This window comes from Trematomus bernacchii, unplaced genomic scaffold (assembly GCF_902827165.1).
Source record: "Trematomus bernacchii unplaced genomic scaffold, fTreBer1.1, whole genome shotgun sequence".
NCBI classification, from domain to species: Eukaryota; Metazoa; Chordata; class Actinopteri; order Perciformes; family Nototheniidae; genus Trematomus; species Trematomus bernacchii.
The window spans coordinates 1530874-1552227 of NW_022987577.1; the positions used below are offsets into that span (position 1 = coordinate 1530874).

Consider the following 21354-nt stretch of genomic DNA (forward strand, 5'->3'; position numbering starts at 1 on the left):
CAGACTGTCTGTGTCATGGTGAATACAGTCGCTGCTTTATTTATGTCTGTATAGGCCGTTGTTGTGAGTGTGGATGGTCGGAGCATATACTGCGTTAGCTTAGCCGATCTCCATTTAGAAAACAAGCATTTTAAAAGGTTTTTCGCCTGCCGTCTGTCTGCAGACTTGTCAAAGTATTAATTCATGGTTTTTACTAACCGGTATCAGTATGTTGTTACTTCGGCATCATTTTGAAACGTGTATTGCAATTAAATCACGGTCAAATATGTTCCTTTTGTTGTAGTTGTAGCCCCCGAGCCAGCGATTCTTTTTTGAATGACGCGAGTAAACACCGCTGACAGCCGCGGTGAAACTCGAGCGTTTAGAGCGATGCGAAACTTAGTGGTTATTGACATATTTTAACATGTTTTCAATTATAAATCATTATTTCTGACTCATAAGTCTTTATTTTGACATTACGAAATCATTTATTTTCAATATAAATCATTTATTCTACATACTTAGCCATTGCTTTGAGAAACTTAGTGGTTATTAACATTATTTTGACATACTAAGTCATTATTTTGATTATTTTTTAGATACTAAGTCATTATTTTTGACATATTTTGACATATAGAGTCACTATTTTTACCTATTTTCTGGTTAAAATGACTTGCAGGATGTTTCTTTCACCATTATTTAAATCCCCTGTTCCTGCATGTTCTAGGTCTTCATGTGTCCTTCAGGTCTTCATGTGTCCTTCAGGTCTTCATCTGTCCTTCAGGAAGGGCAGTTTGCTCTGCAGCGGGATCTTCTTCTTCAGGGTCAGCGTGGAGTTGACCTGCTCGGCCGTCAGCAGGCCGTGCCACTGAGCGACCGGGCGCCGCGGGTTGGACAACATGTCGGCCCAGTGCCTCAGCTGGTTCCCCGACGCCTCGCAGCCCAGGAATATCTTCCCCATGGCGTCGTTACGGGTCATAGCGTCGTGATCCCACACCGAGATCACCAGGTTCACCCTCTGGAAACCACAGAAGAAGAGTTAGATAGGCAGACTCAGTCAGGTCTGTCAAGTTCTTCTTATCTGGTCAAAATAATGACTTGGGATGACATTTTAATGACTTAGTATCTCAAATAATGACTTAATATCTCAAAATAATGACTTAGTATCTCAAATAATGACTTAGTATCTCAAATAATGACTTAGTATCTCAAAATAATCAAAATAATGACTTCGTATCTAAAAATAATCCAAATAATGACTAAGTATCTAAAAATAGTGACTAAGTATCTAAAAAAAAGCCCAGATTTCCGAGATCGCCAGGTTCACCCTCTGGAAACCACAGAGATAAAAAAAGAATTGGAGATAAAAACTCAGTCAGGGTTGTCAAGTTCTTCTAATCTAGTCAAAATATGACAAAATAATGACTTAAATAATGCTGGTATACATTAAAGGTCTCCTATTATACTTTTTAGGCATATATTATAGGTCTCAGATATATAAAAATATATAAAAAACATGTCTCTGAAGTGTTTTGCTCAAAATACCAAACAGATCATTCTAGCCTCATCCCCCTCTATTTCAGCTGTTACTAAAGAGATGATTCTGGCCCTTTAAATGTAACCGAGCTGCTGCTGGCCACGCCCCCTTTGGAGCTGCTGCTGGCCACGCCCCCTTTGGAGCTGCTGCTGGCCACGCCCCCTTTGGAGCTGCTGCTGGCCACGCCCCTTTGGAGCTGCTGCTGGCCACGCCCCTTTGGAGCGTCGGCATGCAAGCAGTGATCTCTATGAAGAGAAGGCTGTCTACCAGCAGAAACTCAGCTAAACGCTGCCGTGATTCATAACCATATCATGTTCCAAACCACATCAAGGATTATTTCTGAAACAGTATGGAGCTCAAACTCTTTCTCTCTCCTCTCAATCCTCACTGCTGATTGGCTAACACGAGAACATTCGCGTCTAGCTGCGTCTTTGAATTGACTTTACATGTAATCGCGCCGTGCCCAAAAATCGCATCGCATTAGTTCGTCAAAACAATGACTAAGTATGTCAAGAATAATGAGGTAGTTTATTAAATCCATGAATTGATATCTAATAATAATGAATTAGTTAGTCAAAACAAATGACTTAGTATCCATGGCCATTTCTACTGATCATAATTCCATTGTTGAGGTATACTAAAATACATTTATATTGTGCAATTTTCCAAACTCACATTGGTTTCTCATACAGCATCTCTGTAAAGTATGTGTATTCACTCTCTGTCCTAAATGGCTTGTTTGAGCTCCGCCCCCCCCCCCCCCCCCCCCCCCCCCCCCCCCCCCTCCCTGTGAGGCAAAGGTAAGACAATTTTCCGAATTTGCTCCGTAAAGCTACGTTGTGTGATGTCTGGGTTTGCTTCCCCTGCCGCGAGTTTTGATCGCACAGTGATGATACTAATACCTTCAGAATCTGTTTTTGATTTTAGCTTAAATCTAAACGATTAAGAAGTTTATATTTTCCATCTGCCGTCGCTCACCTGGATTTGTTCAAAAGTCACGTCGAAGGTGAAGGACTCGTTGTAATACGGGTTCAGCGTCGTCTTCTTCATCGACGTCTTCCTCTTCTTCCACTTCCTCTTGTCCAGAGCCAGCTGCACCTTCACGTACGGGTCTGCAATAAACACAAAACATTATTAAACTCGAGCGTAAAACAGTTTGAATGAACTGAAAATGTGTTCAAAAAGATAAATAAATTATAAAGCTTTACTTGTCCCGGGAGAGGCTGTAAGTACAAAGAACAACAGAGAATACATTTATCTTTTTAAGTCAAGTCAGTGTTATTTTTGGATTCACACCTTCAATTAATCATTATTCGTTGTATTTTTAATTTGTTAACTGAGAGGCCTTGATGGGAGGGCTGACAGATTGCATTATGTTTGAGCCTGGTGACATGTAAATGTATTTAATATAATATAATAATAATCGTTAAATAATATATGTATTATTACAGCAGGTTAAGTTTAAGTTAAGTTAAGTTTTTAAAAATAGTATTAAAAAATAAATGAAAATGTTATTTATTTTAATTATTATTTATTTATCTCAAGTCCCTACTCAAGTCCCTTCTCAAGTCCCTTCTCAAGTCCCTACTCAAGTCCCTTCTCAGGTCCCTTCTCAAGTCCCTTCTCAAGTCCCTTCTCAAGTCCCTTCTCAGGTCCCTTCTCAAGTCCCTTCTCAGGTCCCTTCTCAAGTCCCTTCTCTAGTCCCTACTCAAGTCCCTTCTCAGGTCCCTTCTCAAGTCCCTTCTCAAGTCCCTTCTCAGGTCCCTTCTCAAGTCCCTTCTCAGGTCCCTTCTCAAGTCCCTTCTCAAGTCCCTTCTCAGGTCCCTTCTCAAGTCCCTTCTCAAGTCCCTACTCAAGTCCCTTCTCAGGTCCCTTCTCAAGTCCCTTCTCAAGTCCCTTCTCAGGTCCCTTCTCAAGTCCCTTCTCAAGTCCCCTCTCAAGTCCCTTCTCAAGTCCCTTCTCAAGTTCCTTCTCAAGTCCCCTCTCAAGTCCCTACTCAAGTCCCTTCTCAGGTCCCTTCTCAAGTCCCTTCTCAAGTCCCTTCTCCAGTCCCTTCTCTAGTCCCCACTCAGGTCTCTTCTCAAGTCCCTTCTCCAGTCCCTTCTCTAGTCCCCACTCAAGTCCCTTCTCAGGTCCCTTCTCAAGTCCCTTCTCAGGTCCCTTCTCAAGTCCCCTCTCAAGTCCCCTCTCTAGTCCCCACTCAAGTCCCTTCTCCAGTCCCCTCTCTAGTCCCCACTCAAGTCCCTTCTCAAGTCCCTTCTCCAGTCCCTTCTCTAGTCCCCACTCAAGTCCCCTCTCAAGTCCCTTCTCAAGTCCCTTCTCAAGTCCCTTCTCAGGTCCCTTCTCAAGTCCCTTCTCTAGTCCCTTCTCAGGTCCCTTCTCAAGTCCCCTCTCAAGTCCCCTCTCAAGTCCCTTCTCAAGTCCCTTCTCAAGTCCCTTCTCAAGTCCCTACTCAAGTCCCCTCTCTAGTCCCCACTTAAGTCCCCTCTCAAGTCCCTACTCAAGTCCCCTCTCTAGTCCCCTCTCTAGTCCCCACTCAAGTCCCCACTCAAGTCCCCTCTCAAGTCCCTTCTCAAGTCCCTTCTCAAGTCCCTTCTCCAGTCCCTTCTCTAGTCCCCACTCAGGTCTCTTCTCAAGTCCCTTCTCCAGTCCCTTCTCTAGTCCCCACTCAAGTCCCCTCTCAAGTCCCCTCTCAAGTCCCTTCTCAAGTCCCTTCTCAAGTCCCCACTCAAGTCCCCTTATTTGTATTATTGTCATAGGAAACCCATAAATGTGTGCAATTTCGATTATTCAGAACATTTGAATGCTGTTGACATTTGTTTTTTTTAAAGTTACCTGTGGGCTTCCGTAGGGAGTTTTCTAAGATGTTGAATAAAAAAAACAGCTGAAATAAATGTCCCTGAAGAGGACACTAACTAGGGCTGGGAATCGACAGGCTCCCCACGATACGATACTATCGCGACACTTAAGCCACGATACGAAAGTATTGCGATTCTATGATATGCTAAGTATTACGATACGATATATTGCGATATTGCAAATCACATGGGTCATATCCATATCCGTCTTCCCTTCCTGGTTAAAACATGTATTTGCAATATGAATAGTTTATGTAAATAACCCAATGTGTGTTCTTTGAACCTGAAAAGGAGATGGCATTGTGTGTGTGTTACTTTCATTGCAATAGAGCGGTGCAGGGATGACGTATTCACCCTTTAGGAAGCTGCTGGTTCCCTCGACAAAAAAGCAACAGGATTTCTCCATAGGATTTAGGAAAATAGCTGTAAATAAGATCTGTGGAAAACGAACCTGTTTGATAAATGCACGTTTTGTTCAGCCGGATAATCTCCACATGTCTTCCCTACTTTTATAATTTTTGAAATCGTAAATCTAATGGGCAGAAGCTAAATGCTAACGTTATGCTATAAAGGAACTACAGCCGAGTACAGCAGCACGACTTCAACGTCACGCCAACTTCAGATCCATATTCAAACATACAGATTCTAAATGGTACGAGTTGAAGCGTTTGTTTGAACAGTTTGCAGGAGGCAGGCACTTGCTTTCAATCAGAACAGGGCAAACAAACTTAGAGTGTTTACGTGTTTGGCGTAATGACGTACAACATCCTCCACGACTTCTGTAGTCCTATTCAGCCACTTGGTAACAACCATCGTTTTTCAGACACGTCAACTCTTCAGAAATCACCAGTGGGGTCACTGCTGATGGATTTAATGTCCTAGAACAAAACGTGATCCGTCTCTTCAATTTGTCTCAACCACAGACCTTATTTACAGATATTTTCAAAAATCCTATGGAGAGATCCCATTGGCTCTGAGACGAGGGAACAGGAAGTGGTGAAATGCTAACTCACTTCCGGGTTTTAGGACTCATTCCTGCACCACTCTATTGTATACATGTCTTAACGTAACTTCCTGTTTTATATAGACATGCTTTTATTTTTTGAAGGCGACTTTGCGCTATTAGCAGGAAGTTACTGTTCCCAAAGCAAAAACTTGACGGAGAAAAAGAACGGAGATAAAGTACAGATGTTAACGGAGATATCAACATTTAAAGACGGCAATATCAAAAGATAAAGCTTACATTTAAGTGAAAGGCTGAAGGTGAGTGTTAACTGTCATATAAACATGTGCTTTGTGTCTCAATTCGTTTATATACTGTATTATAACTAACTATTTGAAGTTCACTTGTTTAATGGTATTCTAAAGTAATGCTCATATGGATGTAGCTTAACTGTATTTGTTGGTTTGTGTCTTTGTGTAGCTCTTACGTTGGTTTGGAGTTTTCAATAAATTAGAAATCATCAGTCAAGTGTACGACAATCTTTTGGACGGATATGCTACAGTTTATATCATAAAATATCCATACTTGGCATCCGTGTATCGATACAATATCGCCACGCAAAGTATCGCGATACTATGCTGTATTGATTATTTCCCCCACCCCTAATACTAACTGATGTATTTACTGTTATCCACTGCTGTTAGACCTCCATCATCAACCACATCAGACATTTAAATCTCTTACATTAATAAACCAACCCTCGTTTGATTGATATTCCCCAATTTCAAAATAAAAATGTTGAAATTATTCATGAAAATACAATTAGATATTTTATCAAAACAATCTTTCACCAGTTTGATTGATTATCCCATTGATTACACAATATAAATATGATTATAATTCTGCAAAACAAGGATTTTTTTCATCAAAATACTATTATCTAACTTTCTTTCTTTAAAGGTCCCATGTCATGGCCATTTCTACTGATCATATTTCCATTGTTGAGGTATACTAGAATAGATTTACATTGTTCAATCTTCCAAACTCACATTGGTTTCTCATACAGCATCTCTGTATAGTATGTGTATTCACTCTCTGTCCTACACGGCTTGTTGGAGCTCCTGCCCCCCCCCCCCCCCTAAGAGCCCACTGTGCTCTGATTGGTCAGCTCGCCCACTCTGTTCTGATGAGTCCACCACCGTTACAGCGGAACATCAGTGATTATGTGTTACAATGGCGTTTGTTAGCAACCAGAAAATGACACCAGTAATGCAACGTTTCCGTTAGCCGGTAATTACCGGACTTTGACCGGTAAAATATGCTGAAGACCGGCAAATCTAAATCTCTCCGGTCAAAATAATTTCCCCTTAGCACAATACCGCATCACTTGCGCCACTTATGTGACAGACAAGAATAGTATGTGACAGACAAGAAGAGTATGTGACAGACAAGAAGAGTATGTGACAGACAAGAATAGTATGTGACAGACAAGAAGAGTATGTGACAGACAAGAAGAGTATGTGACAGACAAGAGAGTATGTGACAGACAAGAGAGTATGTGACAGACAAGAAGAGTATGTGACAGACAAGAGAGTATGTGACAGACAAGAAGAGTATGTGACAGACAAGAGAGTATGTGACAGACAAGAAGAGTATGTGACAGACAAGAAGAGTATGTGACAGACAAGAAGAGTATGTGACAGACAAGAACAGTATGTGACAGACAAGAAGAGTATGTGACAGACAAGAAGAGTATGTGACAGACAAGAATAGTGTGTGACAGAGAAAAGAGTATGTGACAGACAAGAAGAGTATGTGACAGACAAGAAGAGTATGTGACAGACAAGAAGAGTATGTGACAGACAAAAGAGTATGTGACAGACAAGAATAGTCAATTCTAATGTCTAACACGTGGAGAAAGAGATGTCCTGTATGGGTTGATTGTGCGTTGATCTGTTGGTAATGCCTCGGGGTTCCGGTGGGCATGTAAACAAATGCATAATGCTGCGCTATACTTTGTGGCCTCGCCCGGTTGCATAGCTACGCTTATTGTTTAGGTGTCTTGAAAAGCAGGTAATCATATCATTAGCGAGAACTAGCTAGATCTGATCGATATGGACATAAACACGAGTGAAGTCTAATCTGACGGGAGAGAGAGATCAGCTGCTGCTGACGAGTCGACACGCAGCTCTGCATGATCACCTGCAGCGGCGAGCGGAGCAAAACACACACTTCAGGTTAGAAAATCACACTTATCTATTTTAATTACCTCTCAAACTACCTAAACTAGTTATAGATATGTTTATTTTTACTGTCGGGTCACTAATTACTGGATCCGCGAGGTCTGGGTGCCGTGTTGGCGGGACGTTGCGGGGCTCGCTGCTGTGAGGAGCGGACAGTGTGAGCTGGCTTACTGGTGTCGTTTCCTGGTTGCTGCGTGGGGACTGCGAGACAGCGAGACACCGCGGAACTCAGCCTGAGCACACACACTCACAGCCAGGCTGTGGACCACACTAAACCGTCTACGAACTGGGGTCGGTCGCTTCAAAACATCGATGAAGAAGTGGGGCCTGGCAGACAGTGCTGCATGCGAGTGCGGGGACCACCCTCGGAAGCAGCCTCTTCGACTTAGGACCAGAGATGCGGGCATGGCTACACGACACCGAGTTGGACCTCTGACGTTACACGAAAGAAGATTATTACAAACCTCCAATTCTTTAAAATATGTTTTCCTACAATGTCATTAATACGTTGTTATATCAAATGTTCTTGAACAATTTAAGGAAACTCTGGGATTATTATCACCTCTCCAGCTCTGTAATTTATTTATTTTGTACCTATAATGGCACCAGTTGTATCATTTGAAGTAATCCAAAGTCATTTTAAAAATTAAAAACTGATTATTTCCTCTATTATTAAAATATTGATTGGTATTTGATCCCCGATCAGAGGATGATTGGTGTCCCGTCTGACCTGAGCTCCCCCCCATGTCCATGCTCTTCAGGTTTTTGGCCTCCAGGATCACCACGGTCAGTTTGGCAGCGGAGGGAACGTAACGCAGAGAGAAGCAGATCTCCCCCAGTTCTTCCTCCTGCAGGAAGATAAACATCATCAGCAAACATCTAATAATAACAACCAGAGGTGGGAAGTAGTGGAGTAAAAATATTTCGTTACTGTACTAAAATACATTTTTCTAGTATCAGTACTTTACTCCACTACTTATTTTTCTGACGACTTTTTACTTTGACTTCTTACATTTTGAACACAAATACCTGAACTTTCTACTTCTTACATGTTGAACACAAATACCTGTACTTTCTACTTCTTACATTTTGAACACAAATACCTGTACTTTCTACTTCTTACATTTTGAACACAAATACCTGTACTTTCTACTTCTTACATTTTGAATACAAATACCTGTACTTTCTACTTCTTACATTTTGAATACAAATACCTGTACTTTCTACTTCTTACATTTTGAACACAAATACCTGTACTTTCTACTTCTTACATTTTGAACTCAAATACCTGTACTTTCTACTTCTTACATGTTGAACCCAAATACCTGTACTTTCTACTTCTTACATGTTGAACCCAAATACCTGTACTTTCTACTTCTTACATGTTGAACCCAAATACCTGTACTTTCTACTTCTTACATGTTGAACACAAATACCTGTACTTTCTACTTCTTACATGTTGAACACAAATACCTGTACTTTCTACTTCTTACATGTTGAACCCAAATACCTGTACTTTCTACTTCTTACATGTTGAACACAAATACCTGTACTTTCTACTTCTTACATGTTGAACACAAATACCTGTACTTTCTACTTCTTACATTTTGAACACAAATACCTGTACTTTCTACTTCTTACATGTTGAACTCAAATACCTGTACTTTCTACTTCTTACATGTTGAACACAAATACCTGTACTTTCTACTTCTTACATGTTGAACCCAAATACCTGTACTTTCTACTTCTTACATGTTGAACACAAATACCTGTACTTTCTACTTCTTACATGTTGAACATAAATACCTGTACTTTCTACTTCTTACATGTTGAACCCAAATACCTGTACTTTCTACTTCTTACATGTTGAACACAAATACCTGTACTTTCTACTTCTTACATGTTGAACACAAATACCTGTACTTTCTACTTCTCACATGTTGAACACAAATACCTGTACTTTCTACTTCTCACATGTTTAACACAAATACCTGTACTTTCTACTTCTTACATGTTGAACACAAATACCTGTACTTTCTACTTCTTACATTTTGAACACAAATACCTGTACTTTCTACTTCTTACATGTTGAACACAAATACCTGTACTTTCTACTTCTTACATGTTGAACACAAATACCTGTACTTTCTACTTCTTACATGTTGAACTCAAATACCTGTACTTTCTACTTCTTACATGTTGAACCCAAATACCTGTACTTTCTACTTCTTACATTTTGAACACAAATACCTGTACTTTCTACTTCTTACATGTTGAACCCAAATACCTGTACTTTCTACTTCTTACATGTTGAACCCAAATACCTGTACTTTCTACTTCTTACATGTTGAACCCAAATACCTGTACTTTCTACTTCTCACATTTCCCAAACAGGCTGGTTCCTTTAGTTTGAATGTGTGTTTGGTGGCGTGATCATTATTATTTAGAGTCATTGCGTGCCTATTGATTTGAACACGATCCGTGTATCCATCATTTCCTGGTCTTCTCTAAAGAAGAGGGACCAATGAAAACGTTGTCATGTTGCCGTTGTTCAGCATGGAAACATTCATTAGCTAACAATGACATTATTGTTCTATTAATATAAAGGGAGGTCAGGTACTCTTTAAAACAGCTGCTAGTTATGGGTACTTTTTACTGAAGTACATTTCAAAGCCCTCTTTACTTTGACTTGAGTAAAGAAGTTTAGTCAGTACTTCTACTTTCACCAGAGTATCTATTTATACTTGTGTAAAGGATAGGTGTACTTTTGCCATCTCTGATAATAATAATACATTTTATTTGAATAGCACACTTTAAAAACCTCATCTCAAGGTGCTTCACAATTCGATGAGAAAAAGAGCTATCTAAGAAACATATTTAATACAACATTTACAAAATAAAATACATACAAAACTTGGGAGCTGAGCTTAAAATAATATTTACAAACCAATGGGAATAAAATAATATGACTGTGCTGCTGAAGACTGAAACTCTGCGAGGTATTCACATGACTCAGATTCACTTTGAAAATCTTTTAAATGTATATGTTTTGAAAGGAAAGGAGACTAAACTAACTTAGAATAGATTTAGCTGCTCGCAGTGTGAATGTAAAATCAAAACATAAAACCTTGGTGGGTCGAGGAATGAGAAATTTGAAAAAACTTGAAAAACTTGAAAATTAAAAACATTAAACGTTTAAAAAAAATATATATATATTATTATTAAAAAATATATATATTATTATTAAATAAAATACAACATAAATTAAAAAAATATGTAATACACTTAAAACCTAATCAATAAAAAAAATTATGACAACATGTCGAATTTAAATGTGTTATATCTGCTCGCACGGTGAACGTAGAATAAATATTAAGACCTCGAACTTGGCCGGCTCGGCGAGGTCAAGAAATGTTTCCAGAGACGAAAATCTATAAAAATAATGAAGCAATGAAATAGAAGTTAAAGTAGTTTTATCTGCTCGCATGCTGAATGTAAAATAAATATGAAGACCTCGAACTTGGCGGGCTCTCCGAGATCCTGCCACTCCTCGATGACGTGGTTCCAGTCGACGCTGCTCAGCTGGAGACGCAGCTCTCCGATCATGTTGTGTTTGGAAAATCTGTTGAAGTCAAAAACCTGCATCACCACCGTCGACTTCAGCAGAGACGCCTTCGATAACTGGGGAGAGACAATAACAGAAGGAAACGTGGGGGTTTATCCATCAGGTTAAATATTATTTTAGTTAGCTACTTTCTTTTACATATAGGGTATTGTTTCATATACCTAAACATATAAGAAAACAGAGATTTTGCATGTCTTCCAGTTAGAAATTAGACTTTTAATTTAGCAAATTAGTAGGTTTTATGTGATTAAAACACATTTCAAATCAAGTAGTTTTTTATGTACAATCCATTTGCTTTGGTGTATTGGATGCATAACATATACATCAAATAAAAACAAGTAAAAATGTAAGAAACATAAATAAAGAATTGAAGCAAATGACAACAACATTTAAAAAATCTATAAAATATGTACAATACATCTACAAAAAATACAATGTAAATATTAAAATATTCTATAAAATATATATATTTTTTATTCCATTGTCATTGAACAGTTATATTTATCATATTTACTATTGTACATTTTTTATATTTATTAATAAAAACAGTAGTTCTGATGTGTTTGGGTTATTATTAGTAACCCTTGTTCTCAGGTGTTTGGGTTATTATTAGTAACCCTAGTTCTGATGCGTTTGGGTTATTATTAGTAACCCTTGTTCTCAGGTGTTTGGGTTATTATTAGTAACCCTTGTTCTCAGGTGTTTGGGTTATTATTAGTAACCCTAGTTCTCAGGTGTTTGGGTTATTATTAGTAACCCTAGTTCTCAGGTGTTTGGGTTATTATTAGTAACCCTAGTTCTCAGGTGTTTGGGTTAATATTAGTAACCCTAGTTCTCAGGTGTTTGGGTTACTGTTAGTAACCCTGGTTCTCATGCTTTTGGGTCATTATAGATAACCCTTGTTCTAACTGAAGCCCTGCAGGTGTGTTTACCTGGAAACTGAAGTGGTCGTTGAAGACGGGGTTCAGCGTGCTCTTGAACACTTTGGTCTCGAAGGTTTTAGATTTCTCGGGGCAGAGGTACACCTTAACGTACGGGTCCGAGCTGCCCCCCAGGTCCATGGCCTTCAGACTGTCCGCCTGTTTGATCCCCACATTGAGCTGTAAGGACAGAAAGAGACAGGAACTGACTTTATATACAGAGTCTATAGAGTGGTGCAGTGACGAGTCCTAAAACCCGGAAGTGAGTTAGCATTTCCCCACTTCCTGTTCCCTCGTCTCAGAGCCAATGGGATTTCTCCATAGGATTTTTGGAAATAGCTGGAACTAAGGTCTGTGGTTGAGACACATTGAAGAGACGGATCACGTTTTGTTCTACGACATTAAATCCATCAGCAGTGACCCCACTGGTGATTTCTGAAGAGTTGACGTGTCTGAGAAACGATGGTTGTTACCAAGTGGCTGAATAGGACTACAGAAGTTGTGGAGGCCGTTGTACGTCATTACGCTGAACACGTAAACACTCCTCTAAGTTTGTTAGCCCTGTTCTGCTTGAAAGCAAGAACCTGCCTCCTGCAAAGTGTTCAAACAAACGCTTCAACTCGTACCATTTAGAATCTGTGTGTTTGAATATGGATCTTAAGTTGGCGTGACGTTGAAGTCGTGCTGCTGGACTCGGCTGTAGTTCCTTTATAGCATAACATTAGCATTTAGCTTCTGGACATTAGATTTATGATTCAAAAATGATAAAAGTAGGGTAGACAGTTGGAGATCATCCGGCTGAACAAAACGTGCATTTATCAAACAGGTTCGTTTTCAACAGCTTCGTTTTCGAGCTATTTTCCACAATCCTATGGAGAAATCCCGTTGCTTTTTTGTCGAGGGAACCAGCAGCTTCCTTCAGGGTGAACACGTCATCCCTGCACCGCTCTATAGTCCTGACACTGTGAGATGAAGGGGAACTCAGTGAAGAGCTCTGAGAGTTCAAAAGGTGACGTAATGACCTCAGACTGAGCAGCGTTGTAGTCCAGAGAGTAGAGCAGCTTCCCTCTCTGCTTTTTGGTCGATCCGTAATCCACATCTGCCACATCAGGCTGAACCTGAAACACATCAGAAAGCTTGATTAAATATTTTGTGCACATTTCAAAAAGAGCCCCTCTCTCAGTAAATTGTTCTCATAGATTAAAGACCCTTTAACCTCAGGGAATATTTAAGTCTTTTTATTTTAAATGTACGATTTTCCCTATTCTATGACTTTATAATCTCAGAGAATATTATTTCGTGTCCCTTAAATTAAATTAAAGACACATTTTTTACCAATTTCATTTTTCTTATTCGTACATTTGTGAGATTTTTGGGGGGAAATCTAGAGTCTAATTTAATTTCTTCTTGTAGATTCATGACCCTATAACCTATATTTATTATATAAATGTAATAATATAGGGAATATTTACATGTTGTTCTTGTAAATGTATGATCTCTTTCAGAAGTTTATGACTTTATATTCTCTATAAATTAATGACATTTCTATCTCAGAAAATATTCAATATTCTTCTTGGAAATGTGTGAGTTTCTTTTGTAATTTTACCACTTTTACATTACATTACATGTTAGACGCTTTTATCCAAAGCGACTTACATACATTAAGTACTGTGGGCAATCCTCACAGGAGCAATTTGGGGTGAAGTGTCTCAGGGACACAACGACATGCTGACTGCAGTGGGGTTTGAACCTGTGACCCCCTGATCCCAACACCAACGCACAACCTACTGCACCACACGCCTCCCACTTATATATAAGAGATAATTATGTTTATTTTCTTGTAGATTTGTAACTTGAATGGCAAAGATAATCAGATCTTTTATTCTGGTCATTTGACGACTTTGAGCTTGGAAATCCTTCCTTCAAATCAAAGCGACACAATTCTGTTTTTCATCCCGTTGATAAAGCGAGAGAGTTCACATTCCCCTGCAGGGGGCGCTGTCCCTCACCAGAGCGCTGGTGGTTTTCCCGTTGACGTCGCTCATGCTGATCTTCTCGTTCTTCTTCTGCTGCTGCTTCTTCTTCTTCTTCTTGCAGCAGCACTTGATGCAGATGCAGAGGCAGCAGAGCAGAATGAGCAGAGCGCCGACCACAGCGATCAGGTATATCGCCCAGAGAGGCACTGCAGGGCGGAGGGAATAGTACTTATATACAAGTAATACAATATATTACATTTACCTGAGACTGTTACTTGTACTCAGACTGGTTTTGCTTGATTATCAGATGTGATTTTCTGCTTTAAAGGTCTCCTATTATACTATTTTTAGGCATATATTATAGGTCTCAAATATATAGAAATATATAAAAAACATGTCTATGAAGTGTTTTGCTCAAAATACCAAACAGATCTTCCATTCTAGCCTCATATCCCTCTATTTCAGCTGTTACTAAAGTGCTGATTCTGGGTCAGTAGCTCATGCAGGAACTCAGCTAAATGCTGCCGTGATGAAACTCCATATCATGTTCCAAACCACATCAAGGATCCTCTCTGAAACAGTATGGAGCTCAAACTCTTTCTCTCTCAGGTTTACCACAAGGTGACTTCCTTTTGATTTCCTGCTTCTTCACACATGCTCTCTCCAGTACAGGTTAGCTCTGAGTGTTAGCATGCTAATGTAAACACAGACCATATTACTTCCAGAACACGTCTCATTGTTTTCTGACAGCAACGTTTCTGATTGGCCCGTGGGTGTAAAGCCCGCCCACATTTTAGTAATGTGGTCATGACGCAGCAAATCTGGATCAGCTCCGTTGTTCCCCCGTTTTTAGAGATGTGGGTACGGAGGAAAAGAGAGAGGGGTTTATTTCCTGACACTTTGAGAGTCTCCTGACACACCGGGGACACACGGGGGACACACGGGGGACACACGGGGACACACGGGGGACACACGGGGGACACACGGGGACACACGGGGACACACGGGGACACACGGGGGACACACGGGGGACACATGGTGATGTAGAGAAGACATCACTTTGTGAGTCTCCTGACACACCGGGGACACACCGGGGACACACCGGGGACACACGGGGGACACACCGGGGACACACCGGGGACACACCGGGGACACATGGTGATGTAGAGAAGACATCACTTTGTGAGTCTCCTGACACACCGGGGACACACCGGGGACACATAGTGATGTAGAGAAGACATCAGAAAGTGCATGTTGATAGGAGAACCTTAAACGTTGTTTTTCAAGCTGTTTACTCACGGGGGATTTTGTTGAGGATGTCGTTGATGAAGCCGACGGCGGCGACGGCGGCCGGGTTGAGGGTGGAGTTGGTGGGGAGGAAGGGGGAGGTGGTGAGGGGGGGGGAGGTGGTGAGGGGGGGAGTCACCATCTGATTAGCGATGAGATGAACCACAGGCATGATGAGGAGGAGGAGGAGGAGGAGGAGGAAGAGCTGTGGGAGGAAGAGAAAAATCAGACGGGACTCTGAAGCAAGAAGAGGAAGAAGAGATACTAAGGAAAAGTACCCCACATTTTTACATAATTATCTATATTTCATACATATTTTTCAAAGATATAAATATATACAAAACATTGTAGACATTGTTTTTATGTCTTCATAATATTTTCAAATAATCTTCACATAAATTCTGACATATTTCAGACATTTATCTGAACATTTTCACATATGTTCGGACATTTTATGTATAATTTGTACATATTTTGATGAAATGTTCCACATATGTTTTCCTATTTATTCATATAGTTCTGAGATATTCATGTACATACATTTCTCATGAATTTGGAAAAGACTCTCATAATTATTTGGTTTTTTCCTTTATTTTCTGACGTTTTTCAGGCATTTCACACTCATTTTCTTTTACAGAAAGTGTTCACACATGCTCTATACTGTATCTTTTTAAGACGTTTAACATTTTACACCTATTTATCCAGCATTTTACACACATTTTTGGGACACTTGTATCCATTAATTTCGTATTTATTGACACGTTTCACAGATTTCTCTGCCTTCCTTCCTTTAAATGGCTTAATCTTAATCTGCAGCAATGCACTGTAAAAATAAATAGGGCGTTTTAACTTAAAAACATAAGTTTAAGAGCTGCCTTAAATTCATGAGATGAATTAAAGGTCACCTATCATGCTATTTTAGGCAATAGCATAGGTCTCAGATATATACAAAACATATAAAAAACATGTCTATGAAGTGTTTTGCTCCAAACACCAAACAGATCATTCTAGCCACGCCTCATATCCCTCTATTTCACTTCCTGTTTCAAAAGTGCTGATTCTGGGTATAAAGCTTTAAAAAAATAAAAAAGGAGGGGGCTGAGCTCATGCGGGACCCGGCAGCTACTGTCTAAACTAAATGCTGCCGTGATGAAACGCCATATCATGGATTATCAAGGATTCTCTCTGAAACAGTATGGAGCTCAAAGGCTTTCTCTCTTGCCGGTTATACCACAAGGTGAGTTCCTTTTTATTTCCTGCTTCTTCACACACATGCTCTCCAGTACAGGTTAGCTCTGAGTGTTAGCGATGCTAATGTAAACACCGACCATATTACGTCCAAAACAGTCGGGCATTGTTTTTGATAGCAACGTTTCTGATAGGGCCGTGGGTCCACATTTCAGATATTACGTCATATCGGACGCAAATCTGGATCAGCTCCGTTGTTCCCCCGTTTTTAGAGATTTGGGTACGGAGGAAAAGAGAGAGGGTTTTATTTTCTGACGCTGCGTGAGTTCCCCGACACACCGAGGACACATGTTTATGAATAAAAGACATTTTGCATGATAGGTCCCCTTTAAAGTCAAAATGTACTTTGTTTCAACTCACTAAGTTCAGTTATACAAGTTGTTTTATTAATGATCATTCATTGTTATAACTTAATACTTTGAGTTAAAGAAACTTACAATTTTACATTATCGATTCAAGAAATGTGAATTATCTAGTCTAACCAACTTTAACTTCTACCTTATCTTAAGTCACAATTCTAAGCAAGGATAACTTTAACTATATTTATACCAATTGACAAATTCAAGTTATGTTGACTCATGTTTTCAAGCAATTGACATTTTCATATTAAGTCAACTAGTGTTTTCTATTTCTAACTCTTATAATGACAAGTTCACCAGCGTCCTTAAACTTCTTAATCACCCAAATGTATATAAAAGGACATCAAGGCTTAAAGTTACTTCACATGCTCAAGTATTTTTATTTTTGAGATAGAAAAATCATCATATTAAGATCACCATATGTCGGGTGCGTCTGTGTCAGTTCTTTGGTCTCAGCTTGGTGTGTCCCTACCTTTAAATCACCATGTTTGGATACATGGGGATGCAAACTGTAATCTGAAAGTGACTAAAGCTAACAGAAGGTTAAAGTAGAATTAAATAGAAAAGTGACGTACAAATACCTGCAGTGTGTACTTTAGTGACGTAAGAAACGTATGAGTGAGTGAGGCTGCTCCTTCAGCTCCACCATGAACAAACAGAACGTTAACGCAGAGTAAAAACAAGCTGAACACAGAGCGGGGAAAACCATCGGATCAGGAAATAAACCAACAGGTGTTCTGGACTTTCTGAACCCGTGGGAAGAGAGCCGGAAATACAACAACAAACGATTTCTATTTTCTACATTACAGCCCTATTACACCGTTAATAAAGCAATATTACACATTAATACAACCATGTTACACTATTATTACACTCAAATGACCCACATGTAACACCACTATTACACCCAGAAGAATAATTCAAAAGTAACATACTTAATTAACCCTAAATACACATTTAACAGCAATCGTTTTATGTGTCATCTCAGCAGTACATGCTCAAACTAAACGTCTCGTAAATAGAAGCTGGAAATATTCGACTCACTTTTGACAAGTTTTAGTGAAATATCCACATCTCTACTCGCTGGCCAAAGTGTTTCTGAGGTTTAGAATAAGACGGAAGTTGTGTAGAGGAGAAGGAGGAGAAGAGGAAGGAGGTGACGTACAACTTTTCCTCAAAAACAACAGAGGGTTTGATGAGAGGAAGCGTCTCCTCCCTCCATCTCCATCCACACCTATTCAATCAAATGAGCAGGAGAACTAAATAAAAACACGTCTCTGCACACAGGAGCAAGAAGTACTCAGATTGTACTGAAGTATGAAGAGATAACAAAGTGTAGAAATACAAGTTAAAGTAAAAAAATCTAACTTAAAGAGGTCCTTTTCTGCTTTCCCCTCTGTTGTAGTGCATGTAAATGGTCTGCAAAGGCTCAAATCCCAGAGTGTTGCCTCCAGAGGGAGTTTCTCTCTTCTCTTGGCTAGCCTCATCAATTGTTTACATCTATTAATTTTAATACATTTTTGGTTTAATTAATATTTTATTTATAGATTTTTAACATTATACTTATTTATTGATGTATATATTGTTTCCCCATGTACCGGTAAAGGGTCCTCTCCTGTTGATGCACTTAACCCTTGTGTTGTGTTCGAAAGCTGTTACCGTTCATGGTGCTCGCGGGTACATTTTGACCCATCATTTATCTCAGTCCAAAACACACACAAAAAATGACTATCATCCAATATTGTTTTAACTACATCATAACTAACTTATAATGCATTCATAACCGTACAATCCTGTTGTAATTTAATGTTATGGCCCAAAAAACATTACACCACATATTTAAAGTGGACCTATCATGCTATATTTAAATGATATATTGTAGGGCCATACCTATATAAGGCATATTTATACTTTTTTCTTTTCAAAATACCAAACAGATCATGCATTTCAGCCATGCCTCATTTCGCTCAATTTGCACTTTTTTTTAGCTCTGCTCTGCAAGGGCAGATTCAGTGAGAACAGCACCACCTACAGGCCTGGCATATGTACTACAGCGTCTCCAGCGCTTTCGAACGGCAATGGCCGTGGCTGTCTCCTCCTGATTGGTGGAGTTGGCCCAATAGCCGTAGCGCCACCGTCCTGACGTCAGGACAGTGTTCAAATCTGGATCAGTTTTTATCAGATCCGTTGCAGCCCCTTTTTTAGAGATTTGGGTATGGAGGAAAATAGAGAGGGTTGTGTTTTCTGACACTTGGTGAGTTCCCTGGAACACCGGGGACACATATTCATGTAGAAAAGACGTACACAAGTGCATTTTGCATGATAGGTCCCCTTTAAGTAAAATGTGTGATTCAATTCACTCATTATATTTCCTATAGTGACGACAGTGGATCATTACGTTATCTGAATATAATAGACTATTAGAATACAATCTCCCCAAAAAAAGTTTGAAATGATTGTTACAGTGGATGAAGGGGGGGGAGGGGTGTCTAAAGTCAAAGATGAATCTTGATTGGGCCAAATTTGACCTTGAGTCACCCAAAACATGCTGCTTGGTCTTCCCAGACCCCAACACCAAATTATACACTTTTTTTTTTAGAAACCTTCAGACTTGGCTAAAATTGACAAAATCAGTTTTGTAGAGTTTATATAGCTGCTGTGGAGGATATCATGAAGCCTTGTTCAGATACAAAAAACTAGAGCGTAGTTATTATATCATTTGAACTTGAAACGGGAGACCCCAACACAACACAAGGGTTAATCACTTATTCAACAAATGTAAAAATATACTTCAATATAATCAAGTATTCTACAAATACATGTGGAAGGAAATATAGAAACATGGGGAAAGTTTGGAAGAAGAAATACAAAAAATCTACATATGGGGTAAAAGTAAAAAAATAAAATAAGAAGAGAGAGGTTTGAACATTAAGGGAAATAAAGATGGGATAAAATAAATCAACAAAATGGCAGTTTCTTTAAGGATTGAAGCAGAAACAAGAAGCGTCTGAAACTCAAACAACAGAGAGAGAGTTTCAACAAACTCTAAAAACAACGACAGTCACACAACCACATGATACATATGATATAAAAACACTAAAACACTACCTGAGTTTAACGAAGAGAGATTTATTCCCTTTACTTCAATCCCATTTCTTCTCCTTTTGTTCAGTCGGCTGTTCAATTCAGTTTGAAAAGGTCCTGCCGATCGTCAGACTGCCATCTCAAAATCTGAAAGTGTGACGACTTTCGAGATGCACCACACCTGCACACCCTCAGTCAGTCACACACACACCCTCAGACACACACACACCCTCAGTCAGTCAGTCAGTCAGACACACACACCCTCAGTCAGACACACACACACACACACACACCCTCAGAGACACACACACACACACACACACACACACACACACACACACACACACACACCACACACACACACACACACACACACACACACACACACCACACACACACACACACACACACACACACACACACACACACACACACACACACACACACACACACACACACACACACACACACACACACACACACAGTAGTTCAAACAGAGGTGGAGTCGCTGTAAATACAAGTTATTCAAATGTGTCATTTCACTTCAGCTACCTGCAGTCTGAGACTATTCTTTATTAAATACAGTTTCATCCCACAGGCCATTAGACTACTAAACACCTGAACTCTTTAAAGAACATCCATAACATTCATCTGATTGCATCATTTATCTATATATCATATCCCATTTACTATTTTATCTGTTTTATTTGTTCTATGTCCTATATATATTCATGTTGCTCTGTTGGAGGAGCCGGGACTTCAGTTTCCCATTGGCATATCTACACTGAAGCTACTGAGAGGATAGAGACCTGAATCTTGAATGTAATTGAATTACAAAAAAAATAGCCACAATATTTGATCAGATTGTCCTAACAGTAATATTAATAATGCATTTTAGTTATAGTCTTTAACTCAAAGACACTTTACAGTAAAGCAATCATTAAAACATAATTAAAACACACTTCAAACACTTACGGTACGTCCACACGGCAGCGTCGCGTTGAAGCTTGCCGGTGGGCGTGTCTGGCGTGCGACCAACAACCAATCACATGAATCTCCCGCCCGGACACACAATCTCGCGGTTTGATTGGCTAGAGCTTGTACTGGCATATGATTTGATTCCGTTGTCGCTTGAAAAGTTGAACTGTTCTCAACTTTCGAAGCGAGCAACGGAGGCAAAGCGACGGAACCACAATGCAGTTCGGCAAAGCGTGACGTCACCCCATTCAAAGTGAATGGGAAGCGTCTCCGTTGAAGCAACGCACGCTGCCGTGTGGACGTATCGTTAAAGTCCT

General features: G+C 39.7%; 1 protein-coding gene across 2 annotated transcripts; it reads right to left on the reverse strand.

The window, feature by feature from the left end:
- Positions 1-223: 223 nt before the first annotated feature.
- Positions 224-20237, reverse strand: syt8 (synaptotagmin VIII). Of its 2 annotated transcripts, none has more exons than XM_034126840.1 (9): positions 20084-20237; positions 15381-15573; positions 14115-14287; positions 13128-13223; positions 12118-12285; positions 11074-11241; positions 8291-8408; positions 2495-2628; positions 224-997 (listed from the first exon to the last, which is right to left on the reverse strand). In XM_034126840.1, exons 2-9 carry the CDS (start codon positions 15538-15540, stop codon positions 749-751), a joined length of 1266 nt encoding a protein of 421 aa, XP_033982731.1. In that variant the 5' UTR covers positions 15541-15573; positions 20084-20237; the 3' UTR covers positions 224-748. The 2 variants fall into 2 exon arrangements, with proteins under 2 accessions (XP_033982731.1, XP_033982732.1); XM_034126841.1 differs by lacking the exon at positions 20084-20237 and adding an exon at positions 18020-18068.
- Between the last annotated feature and the right edge of the window lie 1117 nt (positions 20238-21354).